Here is a 13,939-nt window from a genome sequence, read left to right on the forward strand (position 1 = left end):
GGTGTGTTCCTTGGTCTTCATGATGCTCTCTGCGCTTTCAACAGAACCCTGAGACTATCACAGAGCAGGTGCATTTATACAGAGACTTGATTACACACAGGTGGATTCTATTTATCACCATCAGTCATTTAGGACAACATTGGATCATTCAGAGATCCTCGCTGAACTTCTGGAGTGAGTTTGCTGCACTGAAAGTAAAGGGGCCGAATAATTTTGCACGCCCCACTTTTCATTTTTTTATTAGTTAAAAAAGTTTCAAAAATCCAAAAGATTTCGTTCCACTTCACAATTGTGTCCCACTTGTTGGTGATTCTTCACAAAAAATAAAAATTTTATATCTTTATGTTTGAAATGTGGCAAAAGGTTGAAAAGTTCAAGGGGGCCGAATACTTTCGCAAGCCACTGTATGTTGTATCAAAGTGTCATTTCTTTAGTGTCGTCACATAAAGAGATAATAAAATATTTATAAAATTCAGGGGGGTGTACTCCCTTTTGTGAGATACTGTAATATAAAATTAATTTTGGTGTTTAGTTTTTAATGTAAAGACTAACAGGTAAATTTATTCCCTCCTAGGCTTTGGACGATGTCTCGTCTACAAAAATGCTAAATGCACTCTGAAACGCTACAGCAATCAGACATTTGATAAAGTTATGGGACCCATGTTGGACGCCACTACACGCAAACAAATATGGAGACATGAAATTTTAGATGCGGATGGAATTTGTTCACCAGGTAAAGAATCCAGCTATCACAAAAACCTTTTGTAGTTTAATGCAATATCTCTACTGTGTGAAGTGTCAAAAAGTAACGAACATTCTTCACATTTCGTGTATATAAAAAAATGAACCTCTTTTACTTGCCATTATTTGTCTGCTAATGTACCTGTTAATCCTGATAGAAATTGTGTGAGCGAATACCAGTTGGCTCTCTTTCCAGCTATTTCTGTGAACTACAAAACGCATTTTCATGTTCTGAAGAAGAATTCGAGATGTGTCCTTTAGTCCTGCCCTAGGGTGACAACACTGTTCCTCCATATATGCATGACGGTTAAATGAGCTTTGTCACCCTAGGCGTTCACGGGATGATTTCCGCAACCAATTGTGCACAACCATCTACAGCCGCCTCTCCAAATGCATCTCCATGGGAAGTTGTAAGTGGTGGCAGCAGGTCCCAAGAATATCATTATGCGGGCTCTGCTGTAAGGTCGTGTGCATAAAGCCTTAAAGTATGACTCCACACTAAAAGGAAAAAAATCCTAATTGAACTATATATGAACTATATATGTTATCGATGGTAGGTTGATACATTTTTCAATTGCAGTTTCATTTTCACCATGCCCTTTCTCAGGCAGACTCCTGAATGGGAGGGACTACCTTCATTTTGGCCACCTGGGCAATCCCGTGTTCAAATCAGTCAGCTGCAGTGTCTGCAGTGCTTAGGTAGTATCTGGCCACTAAAACTCCTGCTGCAGGGATGCCTAAAATTTGACTTGTGCAGCCTTTTTTGAAAACCAGTGAATCAGTCATAGAAGCTGTTAATAGCCTTTCAAGGGGCATGTTGTGCACCAGTAGTGTATCGATGCACCACCATATTGTAAGGAAGCAACATTTTCCTTTCTTTTCTTTTTTTTTTTTTTTTTTTTTTTTTTTTTATATATATATTTTTTTAAGTGGAGAAGCATGTTTAATAATTTTAATGTATGAAATGGTTTGTGCAATTGGTGTTTTTTGTTTTTGATCAAAGATGAGCTGACCTTTTTAGTATTGAAAATTGTCTAATGGTGCACATTTCTGTGATCAGGAGAAAAGGTGGAAAACAAGCAGGTCCTGGTGAATAAATCTATGCCGACTGTCACCCAGACTCCTCTAGAGGGCAGCACTGGGCCGCAGCAACCACAATATAAGGATGTTCCTGTAACGTAAGTCACTTTGTCAACTTTTGTGCAAGTAAAGTCAAATGCCAGATTGCAAACTTAACAGGATTTCTACCTACATGTAACCTCACAGGTGGTGGGTACCTGCTTAAAGCAGCTGATGGGGCGGCATGGGGTCTGTGTCAGCCTGAGTTGCAATTCTTAATGTCCAGCAAAACATGGGTTAAGAGCGCCAGAGGATGTAAACTCTGCTGGACAAGATCATTTTTTTACTCTAGCATTTTCAGCGACTTTAGGTTTTGTTTTGGTTTTTTTTTGTTTTTTTACTTTTTTTTTTAAGTTCTGTTATTCCTAAAGTGGTATTAAATGCAAAAGCAAACATTTATTATATTGCAGCTTGCCTAGGAGGGGATTTCCCTCTTTGGAGACATTTCCTCTCTGTGTCTCTGGGACAGGAAGTAAATGGAAATATTCCCAGGGGAAAACAGATGAACTTTAAGAAAACTGCTTGTATTGTTTAGATTACCCATCAGTGTGTTTGTATTTCTGTCACTTGTTTTATTTATTTTTCTTGTCTTTCACATCATTCTGAGAAACAGGTTACTGAGAAATCTATGGATGTGAACTCAAGTTTGAAAGTAACCTGAAAAGCATACAACACTTTTTTTTTTATTTAACATTCCCCTAGGTATAAGGGGTCTACGGAGTCTTATATTGAAAAAGTCATGATTTCCTCAAACGCAGAAGAAGCCTTTCTGATCAAGATCCTGCTGAGACAAACAAGACGACCAGAAATCGGTGACAAATTCAGCAGTCGACATGGACAAAAAGGTAATCCTTTTTTCTTTTTTTTTTTTTTTTTTTTCTTTTTCTTCTTGCGAACATCCAAGTGATTGTGAAGCTTTGTTTTTTGTTTTAACCACTTCTGCTCCAGATGATCACGGTCCTGCGACGCTGTACCCAAAATGTATGTCCTCCCCCCCCCCCCCCCCCCCCACACAAATAAAGCTTTCTTTTGGTGGTATTTGATCACCTCTGCGGTTTTTATTTTTTGCGCTATAAACAAAAAAAAGACTGACAATTTTTTACTATATTTTTTTAATTTCTGCTATAAATCACATCCAATAAAAAAAAAATTGAAAAAAATCTAATTTGTTTATCAATTTAGACCAATATGAATTCTGCTACATATTTTTGGTAAAAATCCCAATCAGCAAATATTGATTGGTTTGCACGAACGTTATAGCGGTTAGAAACTGAAATTTTTTAATATTTTTTTTTTTTTACTAGTAATGATGGAGATCAACGACTTATAGACGGACTGGGATATTGCGGCGGACAAATTGGACACCTAACTGACACTTTTTGGGGTCCAGTGACGCTAATACAGCGATCAGATCCGAAATAATATGCACTGTACTAATGACACTGACCGGGAAGGGGTTAATAGGGGTGATCAAAGGGATAACTGTTCCTAGCCTGTGCATACTCGCTGTGAAAGCATAGATCCGTGTTCTTGTTACTGACAGAATGGCGGTCTGCCTTGTTTACATAGCCAGGTTACCTCCCTGTCCCAATTCTGTGACTGGACAGTTAAGGAGCAGCAACAGTTAACCCCTTCACACTGCTGTCGCCTTCTGTCAGCACCTTCATTATCAGAACATGTGCATGTAGCATACTCATTTGTGCCATTGCTGCCTCTACCACATACAGCCTAGGCCAGTGATGGCGAACCTTGGCACCCAGATGTTTTGAAACTACATTTCCCATTATGCTCATCTACACTGCAGAGTGCCGGAGCATCATGGGAAATGTAGTTCCAAAACATCTGGGGTGCAAAGGTTCGCCATCACTGGCCTAGGTGCTGCTGTATATATGCCTGTGTTCAGTTTAAGTGCTGTAATATGTGTAACATCTAAACTAAATATGAAAACCCTTGTGCAGTAAACATAAGGGCTTTACCTGGGATGCCATATTCTGTGCAACAGGTTGACTGTATTTGGACCTAAGCCCTTGGCAGACCTTTAGGAGATGCAGGGAGTCACTGCAAAAGCAGGAGATGATAATTCTTTGAAATACTGTTGTCCTGGTTGCAAGCAACAGAAATCGGAAGGTTTAACAGTTAAAGCGTAACTAAAGTCGCCATCATGGTCATCTCAGTGGAGGGGCAGGTCTTTGCTTACTTATGTTCACTGGTGATTTTATTACTATGGTATAATAATTAAGCAACATGAGATGCTCAGAATGTATAACCCTTTCATGACTAAGCCTATTTTTGAAATTTGGTGTTTACAAGTTAAAATCCGTATTTTTTGCTAGAGAATTACTCAGAGCCCTCAAACATTATATATATTTTTTTAGCAGAGAATCTAGAGAATAAAATGGCGATTGTTCCAATATTTTATGTCACATGGTATTTGTGCAGCGGTGTTTTAAACGCAACTTTTTGGGAAAAGGGGCACTTTCATGAATTTTAAAAAACCAAACAGTAAAGTTACCCCAATTTTTTTGTATAATGTGAAAGATGATGTTACGCCGAGTAAATAGATACCAAACATGTCACGCTTTATAATTGAACGCACTCGTGGAATGGCGACAAACTACGGTACCTAAAATTCTCCATAGGGGACGCTTAAAATTTTTTTTACGGTTACCAGGTTAGAGTTACAGAGGAGGTCTAGTGCTACAATTATTGCTCTCGCTCTGACGATTGCAGGGATACCTCACATGTGTGATTTGAACACCGTTTACATATGCGGGCGCAACTTCTGTATGCGTTTTTCTTTGCTGCGCGAGCTCGTGCGGACGGGGGCGCTTTAAAAACATTTTTTCTTCTTATTTATTTTATTTATTTTTATATTAATAAACAGTGTTTTAAAATAAAAAAATGTTTTGATCACTTTTATTGCTGTCACAAGGAATGTAAACATCCCTTGTGACAGTAGTAGGTGGTGACAGGTACTCTTTATGGAGGGATCGGGGGTCTAAAAGACCCCCGATCCCTCCTTTGCATTTCAAAGTATTCAGATCGCCGTTTTCGGCGATTCTGAATACTGTATATTTTTTTTAAACCGGCACCATTGGCAGCCGAGTAAACGGGAAGTGACATCGCTTCCGTGTTTACTATTAGGAGGCTGGAACTAAGCCACTTACAACTTCGTTCCAGTCCGTTCCCAGCTGCCGGAGGCGGGCGATTGGTCATCGGGCCTCCCGATGGAACAGGAAGCCCGGTAAGAGCGGCGGGAGGGGGGGGGATGTCCCCTCCCGCTCCTCCGGTATAACAACCGAGTGGCTTTTAGCCTCATCGGACATACCCGGAAAGCCGATCGCCGACTCTAAAAAACAGTACTGGGATGATGCCTGCAGCTGCGGGCATCATCCCGGTATAACCCCGGAAGCCGAGTACGCACATCTGCGTACGCTTGGCGGGAAGGGGATAAGGTCAAACGCTCAGGAAGGAATTGTTTCTTACAAAAAGTCTGTAAAGGTACCCACATCCTATGATAACATAGATAAAACCAAAAAAAGGGAAGGGGCAAAAGGTTTTTTTTGGAGTGTGACTTGGGCTCAATTATGTAGATGTTCCTTATGGCATAGCAAATCTTCACACTTGAGTGTTATGTTGCACGAAACATAACAGCACTCAAGCTGAAGATTCTCATAGGATCTGTTCACACCTGAGTGTTTTATCACCCATTGTTTGAAGCTCCATAGGGGCAGAATCACATAAACTTATTACACAGGAATGTGAAGATTTTCTGTACTGGCAACAAATGACACCATGAAACTACATGATCAATGCACATTTTTGACAGATCAAAAACACAAGGTGCAGGTTGGAAGGCTTATGATACCTTTAAAAGTCTATGGGACCAAAAACGCATGGTCACTTACACAAACATGAAGAAGAAAGCCTCTAAATTGATTGGCTTTTAAGTGTAAGTGATCGACTTGCATTTCAATACAGGACCGCATCCTATATATTGATACCGCCTCCTACCTCTTCTCTGTTGCAGATAATATAATTTCCAACAGATTTAGCTATTAATTTTAGGTTAGGCAAATATGGGTATTTGTCATGGGGGGGGGATTATGGTAAAAGCGCAAGAGTATATAGGCCTAATATTGCTTCACATAATTGCGGATGAAATTTGCCACCACTCACCTTGAAGGTTTTGAATATTCCACTCTAATCATGTCTGCTATATAGCATGGAATACATTAAATCCATCAGGGAAACAACCCATTTAAAAATGGACCTAGTGTCTGAGAGTGTTGATTTAAAGTGATTGTAAACCTCGGACATAATATATGAACAAAGCATATCCCTCAGTAGTGTGCGCTTGTCCCAATTAAGAGCACTAAGTGTAATTTCTGTCTACTGCTTCATTTCTCTATCAGCATAAGTCACTTCTGACAAGTTTTCCTGACACCAAGAGAAAAATGGTGACGGGGAAGGATATCCAGCTGATTATCAGCCTCAGCGTTGTTCCTCTGTGTTCCTCCAATCACCTCTCAGATCTCTTCTTACTGAGCTCTGCAGAATCTAACTTCAGCTCTCCGCCCCCTTTATTTTGACCGTTGAGACAAGCTCTAAATTTTGGACTTTGAATGGATGTAGAAGAGAAGACTGCAGATAAACAGGTACAACTTATGTGAGAGGATTTGTTTAACCACTTTAAGACCGCCCACCGCACAAATACCGCGGCAGGGCAACTCTATTGCGCAAAACGGCGTACCAGCAGGAAAGCATGCGAGTCCCGCTTTCGATGCTCAGAGAGGCAGAACGGGGATCTGCCCAGGTAAACAAGGTGGATCCCCATTCTGACGGCACAACATGGAGATCTGATGTTCCTAGTGATCAGAAACAGCGATCTCTGTGTTGTCCCAGTGAGCCCATCCCCCACACAGAACACACCCAGGAAACACAGTTGGCCCCCTAGTCTTCCCTGCTAGTGTCATTTACACATTGATTAGTGCATTTTTTTTTAACACTGATCACTGTAATAATGTCACTGGTCCCCAAAAAGTGTCACTTGGGGTCAGATTTGTCTGCCGCAATGTCGCAGTCTCACTTAAAATTACAGATCGCTGCCATTACCAGTAAAAACATTTTCTTTCTCGAACATCACGGGACACAGAGCCACAGTAATTACTGATGGGTTATATAGGTATCACTGGTGATTGGACACTGGCACACCCTATCAGGAAGTTCAACCCCCTATATAATCCCTCCCCCTTGCAGGGATACCTCAGTTTTTACGCCAGTGTCTTAGGTGATGGACGTGTAAAGATGTCCTGTGCTGAGCTCCAAAGGGAATATCCTAAGATCCTATACTGGGGCAAGCCAGGCGAACCGGATCCATTCAAAGTCTCTTTTCATGGCCGAATTGAATGGTACCCGGGCCTCGTGTCCGAAGAAACGAGGTTTTACCCGTAATGCTTCTCTTTTTAGAGAGCTGGACCCCGCAGATCAGAAAATGGCTTTAAACTTCCTAATTTCTGGCGAGGTGCTTTACGGTCCCAGAACTGTTGGATCCCCCTACTGATGGGGGCCCCAGTCTCTGACGGTTTTTTCAAACGGCGCCCACCGTGAGAGGTGAAGATTGGGTCTGTGTAAACAGCACCCTGCGGCTGGATAAGGTAAGAGGAGATTCCACAGAATTTTTGAGTTCTAGTGGCTTTTCTCCTTTAAGGTAAATGCATGCTATGCCTATTGTGACCACCGGGGGCTGCCAAGAGCACAAACCTACACATGCTGACTGACTGTCCCAGGTGTTCAGTGCTGATTATGTCCCAGCATCTCAAAGCAGGCTGCAAGCAGGTAAGGTGGAAAGGGGGATTTCTCATGTTTGAATGTTCCCCCCAGGCTAGAGAGGGGCCACAGGGGTCTAGAAAGTGGTTATACCACCCGGGCTCTGCGGCCTAATGGCCACCATCTCTGAAGATAGCCGTTCAGGCAGATCTTGTTACCAGTCTCCCTCCTCCCCCCCCCCCCCCCATCCCCAGCCTTTTCTCCAGAAGCATGACAGGAGAGTCGGCAGTGCGGGAAGCGCTCGTTTTTTTTCAAAACTCGAGGGGGGGGCGGTAGAGGAGGGGGCGGGACGTCAGCACAGAGTGTTTAGACTCCCACTCAGGCCAGCTGCAGGCTATTAAAGGCACTCTGTACAGGTGCACTCAGCCTTCTGAGAGACACAGAGCTGACGGTCGCATGTAAGGTGGGACACAGGCATTCTCCTAGGCAGCATTTACTGAAGTAACACCAGACTGAGCATTGGGTAGCAAGGCTTTTAGCCAGACTACATCGCTCAGCGGGCAGTGTTCATTTGTATACCTCACACCTTGTTGCTTTGCACTATGGGTAGAAGAGGTTCAAGCACCCCAGGAACCAGAGACACTAGGGGATCTCGTTCAGGTTCTGAGGGCCCCCTGTCGGCAGCATCCTCCCCCCCCCTAAAGATGGGCCAGGGACGGCTAGCCAGGAGAGCCATCGGGGTCAGGGGCTACACCTGCTTCTGGCACTTCAGCCCCTGTATATATTACACAAGAGGTTTTTTCCTCAACCAACCATTAATGGTCTAGAGGAAAGATTAATGGCCGTGATTACGTCTTCACTCAGTGGAAGAAAACGCACTAGGCTTTCCTCTGTTCCCCAAGACCCTCAGACAGAGGAGCTCTGGGATAAAGGAGATGAATCCCTTTCAGAGAATCGGGATGGGATGGATGATTCCTCTTCGGAGGATTCAGGTGGAGAGGGACCCTCTGCGACTTCCCAAGAGGAGAAAGTCTTAGTGCAGATCCTCACTGGATTGGTCCGCTCCACATTTAAGTTGAAACTGCTAAAGAATCCTCTTCTGCTTTGGGGTCACTGAAACCTTTCCAAGCAGCACATGCTTTTCCTGTTCATACTTTACTTGGAAAGCTTATTTATTCCGAGTGGGATCACCCAGACAAACTTTTTCTTCCGCCGGGAAAGTTTTCAACACTTTATCCGATGGAAGAAAAGTTTATTAAAATGTGGGGAATACCGGCTATTGATGCCGCCATTTCCTCCGTAAATAATAGCCTGACTTGTCCTGTAGACAATGCTCAGATGCTCAGGGATCCTGTAGATAAAAGGATGGAATCCCTATTGAAGGATGTTTTCTCCTTAGCAGGATCAGTGGCCCAACCTGCAGTAGCAGCGATTGGAGTCTGTCAATACTTAAGAGACCATGTTAAGCAGGTCATCAAAGTATTACCTGAACAGCAGGCCCAGGGGTTTGCTAACCTTCCAGCGGCCTTATGCTTTGTGGTTGACGCCATTAGAGATTCTATCGTGCAAACCTCCCATCTTTCACTGGGGTTGGTGCATATACGTAGAATCCTATGGTTGAAAAATTGGTCAGCCGAAGCACCATGTAAGAAGCTACTGGCTGGGTTTCCATTTCGTGGTGCAAGGTTGTTTGGAGAGGACTTGGATAACTATATCAAGAGAATCTCTTGTGGGAAAAGCACTCTCTTACCTGTCAAGAAGAAGAGTAAGCGTCCCTCTTTCAAACGGACTCTTTCCCCAGCGCCGGGGGCTTCAGCCTCCAGGCAGTCTCGACGGCCGCCTCCATCGGGGTCCAGAGACAAGAGTAAACCCCAGGGACAAAAGAAGTCCTGGGGAAAGAAGCCTACTAGGCAAAACACTAAGACCTCTGCATGAGGGGGCGCCCCCGCTCACTCGAGTGGGGGGAAGACTGCGACAGTTCTCAGAGCTCTGGCACGAGGACTTCCAGGACAGATGGGTAGTCTCCACGGTAACCTTAGGGTACAAGCTGGAGTTTCAGGAATTCCCTTCTCCTCGGTTCCTCAGATCAAATGTTCCCAGAGACCCAGAGAAGAAGCAGTCGCTCCTTCTAGCGTTAGAGCGACTTTTGTCGCAGGAGGTCATTATGATAGTTCCCGCAAAGGACCAGGGATTGGGCTTCTATTCCAACCTTTTTACGGTCCAAAAGCCAAATGGGGATGTCAGGCCCATTTTGGACTTAAGGGATCTGAACCGATTCCTAAGGATTCAATCCTTCCGCATGGAATCAATTCGAACAGTAGTTCCCACCCTGCAGGGAGGAGAATTTCTGGCATCAATAGACATCAGAGATGCATATCTGCATGTGCCCATTTTTCCTGCTCATCAGAAGTTTCTGCGCTTCGAGGTAGGAGGGCGCCATTTCCAGTTTGTGGCTCTGCCTTTTGGGATAGCCACTGCACCTCGGGTGTTCACAAAGATCTTGGCTCCTCCTCTGGCCAGATTAAGGGCTCAGGGTATAGCTGTCATAGCATACCTAGACGACCTGCTCTTGATAGACCGGTCGGTAGCCTCTTTGAATGGAAACTTGAGGACCACGGTCAGGTATCTAGAACACCTGGGTTGGATCCTCAACTTAGAAAAGTCTTTCCTAAAACCAGTAAGAAGACTGGAGTATTTAGGTCTGATTATAGATACAAGCCAGGAGAAAATATTTCTACCCCAGGCAAATATCACTGCTTTGAGAGAGCTGATTCTGACAGTAAGGACCAAGAAGGGTCCCTCAGTCCGCCTTTGTATGAGGCTACTAGGGAAGATGGTGTCTTCATTCGAAGCAGTTCCCTATGCTCAGTTTCACTCAAGAATGCTGCAACACAGTATTCTGTCGACCTGGAACAAGAAGGTTCAGGCATTAGACTTTCCGATGCACCTGTCGCATGCGGTGCGTCAGAGCCTCAATTGGTGGCTCATACCCGAAAACCTGCAGAAGGGGAAATCCTTTCTACCGGTTACCTGGACGGTGGTAACAGATGCCAGTCTGTCAGGTTGGGGAGCAGTTCTGGAACAGGCTGCGGTCCAAGGGGTATGGTCCAAGACAGAGAGGACCTTACCCATCAACATTCTGGAGATCCGGGCGATACATCTAGCTCTAAAAGCCTGGACTATCAGGCTACAGGGTTGTCCGGTCAGGATCCAGTCCGACAATGCCACAGCAGTGGCTTATGTCAATCATCAGGGAGGCACCCGGAGCCGAGCTGCTCAAAAAGAGGTGAACCAGATCTTAGTCTGGGCAGAGATGCATGTGCCATGCATATCGGCAGTTTTCATCCCGGGAATAGAGAATTGGCAGGCGGACTATCTAAGTCGCCAGCAGTTACTTCCAGGGGAATGGTCTCTGCATCCCGACATCTTTTGGGCCATATGCCAAAGACGGGGGGTTCCAGATGTAGATCTCTTTGCATCCCGATTCAACAAAAAGACAGATTTGTGGCAAGGACAAAAGATCCTCTTGCATGCGGGACGGATGCGCTGGTGATTCCGTGGCATCGGTTCTCACTGATTTATGCATTCCCGCCTATTCTGCTACTACCACGACTCCTTCGCAGGATCAGGCAGGAAAGGAAGTCGGTACTTCTGGTGGCCCCCGCTTGGCCCAGAAGGACTTGGTATGCAGAAATAGTAAGGATGACGGTGGGTTCCCCGTGGACCCTACCGGTACGCCCAGACCTGTTATCTCAGGGTCCAGTGTTCCATCCTGCCTTACAAACGCTAAATTTGACGGTTTGGCTATTGAGACCCACGTTCTGAAGAGTCGTGGGCTCTCAGGTCCTGTCATATCTACCTTGATTAATGCAAGGAAGCCAGCTTCCAGGATGATTTATCATAGAGTCTGGAAGGCTTATATAACCTGGTGTGAATCCAGAGGTTGGCATCCCAGGAAATATGTCATAGGTAGAATCCTTGATTTTCTACAGATGGGATTAGAGATGAAGCTGGCCTTGAGTACCATCAAGGGCCAGGTTTCTGCTTTATCAGTATTATTTCAGCGGCCACTTGCTTCGCATTCTTTGGTCCGAAACTTTATGCAGGGGGTGATGCGTCTTAATCCTCCGGTTAAAGCGCCCCTAAACCCCTGGGACTTGAATTTGGTCCTGGCTGTGTTACAGAAACAGCCTTTTGAACCAATAAGTCAGATTCCTTTGGTCTTGTTGACAAGGAAATTAATTTTTCTGGTGGCCATCTCTTCTGCTAGAAGAGTATCAGAATTAGCAGCTCTTTCCTGTAAGGAGCCTTATTTGATTATACACAAGGATAGAGTGGTACTACGCCCTCATCCTAGTTTTTTACCGAAGGTGGTTTCTGATTTTCATTTAAACCAAGACATTGTTCTACCTTCCTTTTTTCCAGATCCCTGTTCTCCGGAAGAGAGATCTCTACATTCGTTGGATGTAGTAAGAGCAGTTAAGGCCTATCTAGGGGCAACTACTCAGATCCGCAAGATGGATGTTTTGTTTGTGCTGCCAGAGGGTCCCAATAGAGGACAGGCAGCGTCAAAAGCTACCATTTCTAAATGGATTCGACAGTTGATCATTCAAGCTTACGGTTTGAAACAGAAGATTCCTCCGTTTCAGATCAGGGCACATTCCACAAGGGCTATTGGTGCTTCTTGGGCAGTGCATCACCGGGCCTCTATGGCTCAAATCTGCAAGGCCGTAACCTGGTCTTCAGTTCATACATTCACCAGATTCTATCAGGTGGATGTGAGAAGGCATGAGGATATCGCCTTTGGGCGTAGTGTGCTGCAGGCAGCGGTACAGGGTCCTCAGGTCTGATTGCACCCTACTTGGTCGTGGTTCCCCCCCCTCAGGTAGCATTGCTCTGGGACATGCCATCAGTAATTACTGTGGCTCTGTGTCCCGTGATGTTCGAGAAAGAAAATAGGATTTTTTAAAACAGCTTACCTGTAAAATCCTTTTCTTTCGAAGGACATCACGGGACACAGAGGTCCGCCCCTCTTCTAATACACTATATTGCTTGGCTACAAAACTGAGGTATCCCTGCAAGGGGAAGGGATTATATAGGGGGTTGAACTTCCTGATAGGGTGTGCCAGTGTCCAATCACCAGTGATACCTATATAACCCATCAGTAATTACTGTGGCTCTGTGTCCCGTGATGTCCTTCGAAAGAAAAGGATTTTACAGGTAAGCTGTTTTAAAAAATCCTATTTTTAAAAAAGTCCAAAAAAAATGTATCCCCTATTTTGTAGACGCTATAACTTTTGCGCAAACCAATCAATATACGCTTATTGCAATATTTTTGGGAAAAAAAATGTAGCAGAATACATATTGGCCTAAACTGATGAATAAATGTGTGTTTTTTATATATATTTTTTTTGGATATGTATTCTAGCAGAAAGTAAAAAATATTTGTTTTTTTTTTAAATTGTCTGTGTTTTTTTGTTTATAGCGCAAACCATAAAAACTGCAGAGGTGATCAAATACCGCCAAAAGAAAGTTCTATTTGTGGGGCTAAAAAAGGGAATCAATTTTGTTTGGGTACATCACTGGACCGTGCAATTGTCAGTTAAAGCGACGCAGTGCCGAATCGCAAAAAATGGCCTGGTCATTAAGGGGTAAATCCTTCCAGGGCTGAAGTGGTTAATCTGTGTATCAACTGCAGCCAGTCACCTCACTGTGTATATGGAAGGGTTTACAACCACTTTATGTGTAGTTTGATTTACAAAAAGATGAAGTAAGGCAAATGGGGTGGGAGCTAGACAAAGTAGCAGTTTTGGGCACCCACCATCTCTGCAATTAACATTGATAAGGATTGCCGTAAGCACATAGATACCTCATTTTTTTAATTATAATATAATCTACACACACTTTTATTGTTTTAGACTATGATGGTGGTCTTTATTTTAACTTGTTATAATGAATTGTGTAAGTAGCAGATACCCTTTTTTTTTTTTTTTTTTTTAGTAGTATAGTAAGGTGGCTTGGCGAGTCCACTACTAAAAAAAAATTTCGCGTCTTTCCAGCCAGCATGAATTTAAATCCTCCCTTCTCCACCCATTTAATACCTCTAGGCATCAGTGCTCACCCCTCTGATCTGCAGATCTTTGTTGGAGGTGCTAATCCGTTTTCACATGACAGACTGAGAAATGCTCTTAAAGAGCAGTCATATATTGGTTTCTTTACATCAAAGCCACAGCAGACTCTCTCTCTTATTCTCCTTCACGTTGTACAACTTTAGAGGAAAGGCTCCAAAAAGAAAATCTGGGTGTTTAGG

At 43.9% G+C, this 13,939-nt stretch overlaps 1 protein-coding gene across 1 annotated transcript in view; it reads left to right on the forward strand.

Moving 5' to 3' along the window:
• Nucleotides 1–13,939, forward strand: part of POLR3B (RNA polymerase III subunit B) — a 179,488-nt gene that overhangs the window by 123,060 nt on the left and 42,489 nt on the right. The window contains exons 21-23 of the mRNA XM_073621205.1: nt 575–733; nt 1,802–1,919; nt 2,563–2,705. Coding sequence (XP_073477306.1) covers nt 575–733; nt 1,802–1,919; nt 2,563–2,705 — 420 coding nt within the window. The remainder of the gene's footprint in view (nt 1–574; nt 734–1,801; nt 1,920–2,562; nt 2,706–13,939) is intronic.

This window comes from Aquarana catesbeiana, linkage group LG03, assembly GCF_042186555.1.
Source record: "Aquarana catesbeiana isolate 2022-GZ linkage group LG03, ASM4218655v1, whole genome shotgun sequence".
NCBI lineage: Eukaryota > Metazoa > Chordata > Amphibia > Anura > Ranidae > Aquarana > Aquarana catesbeiana.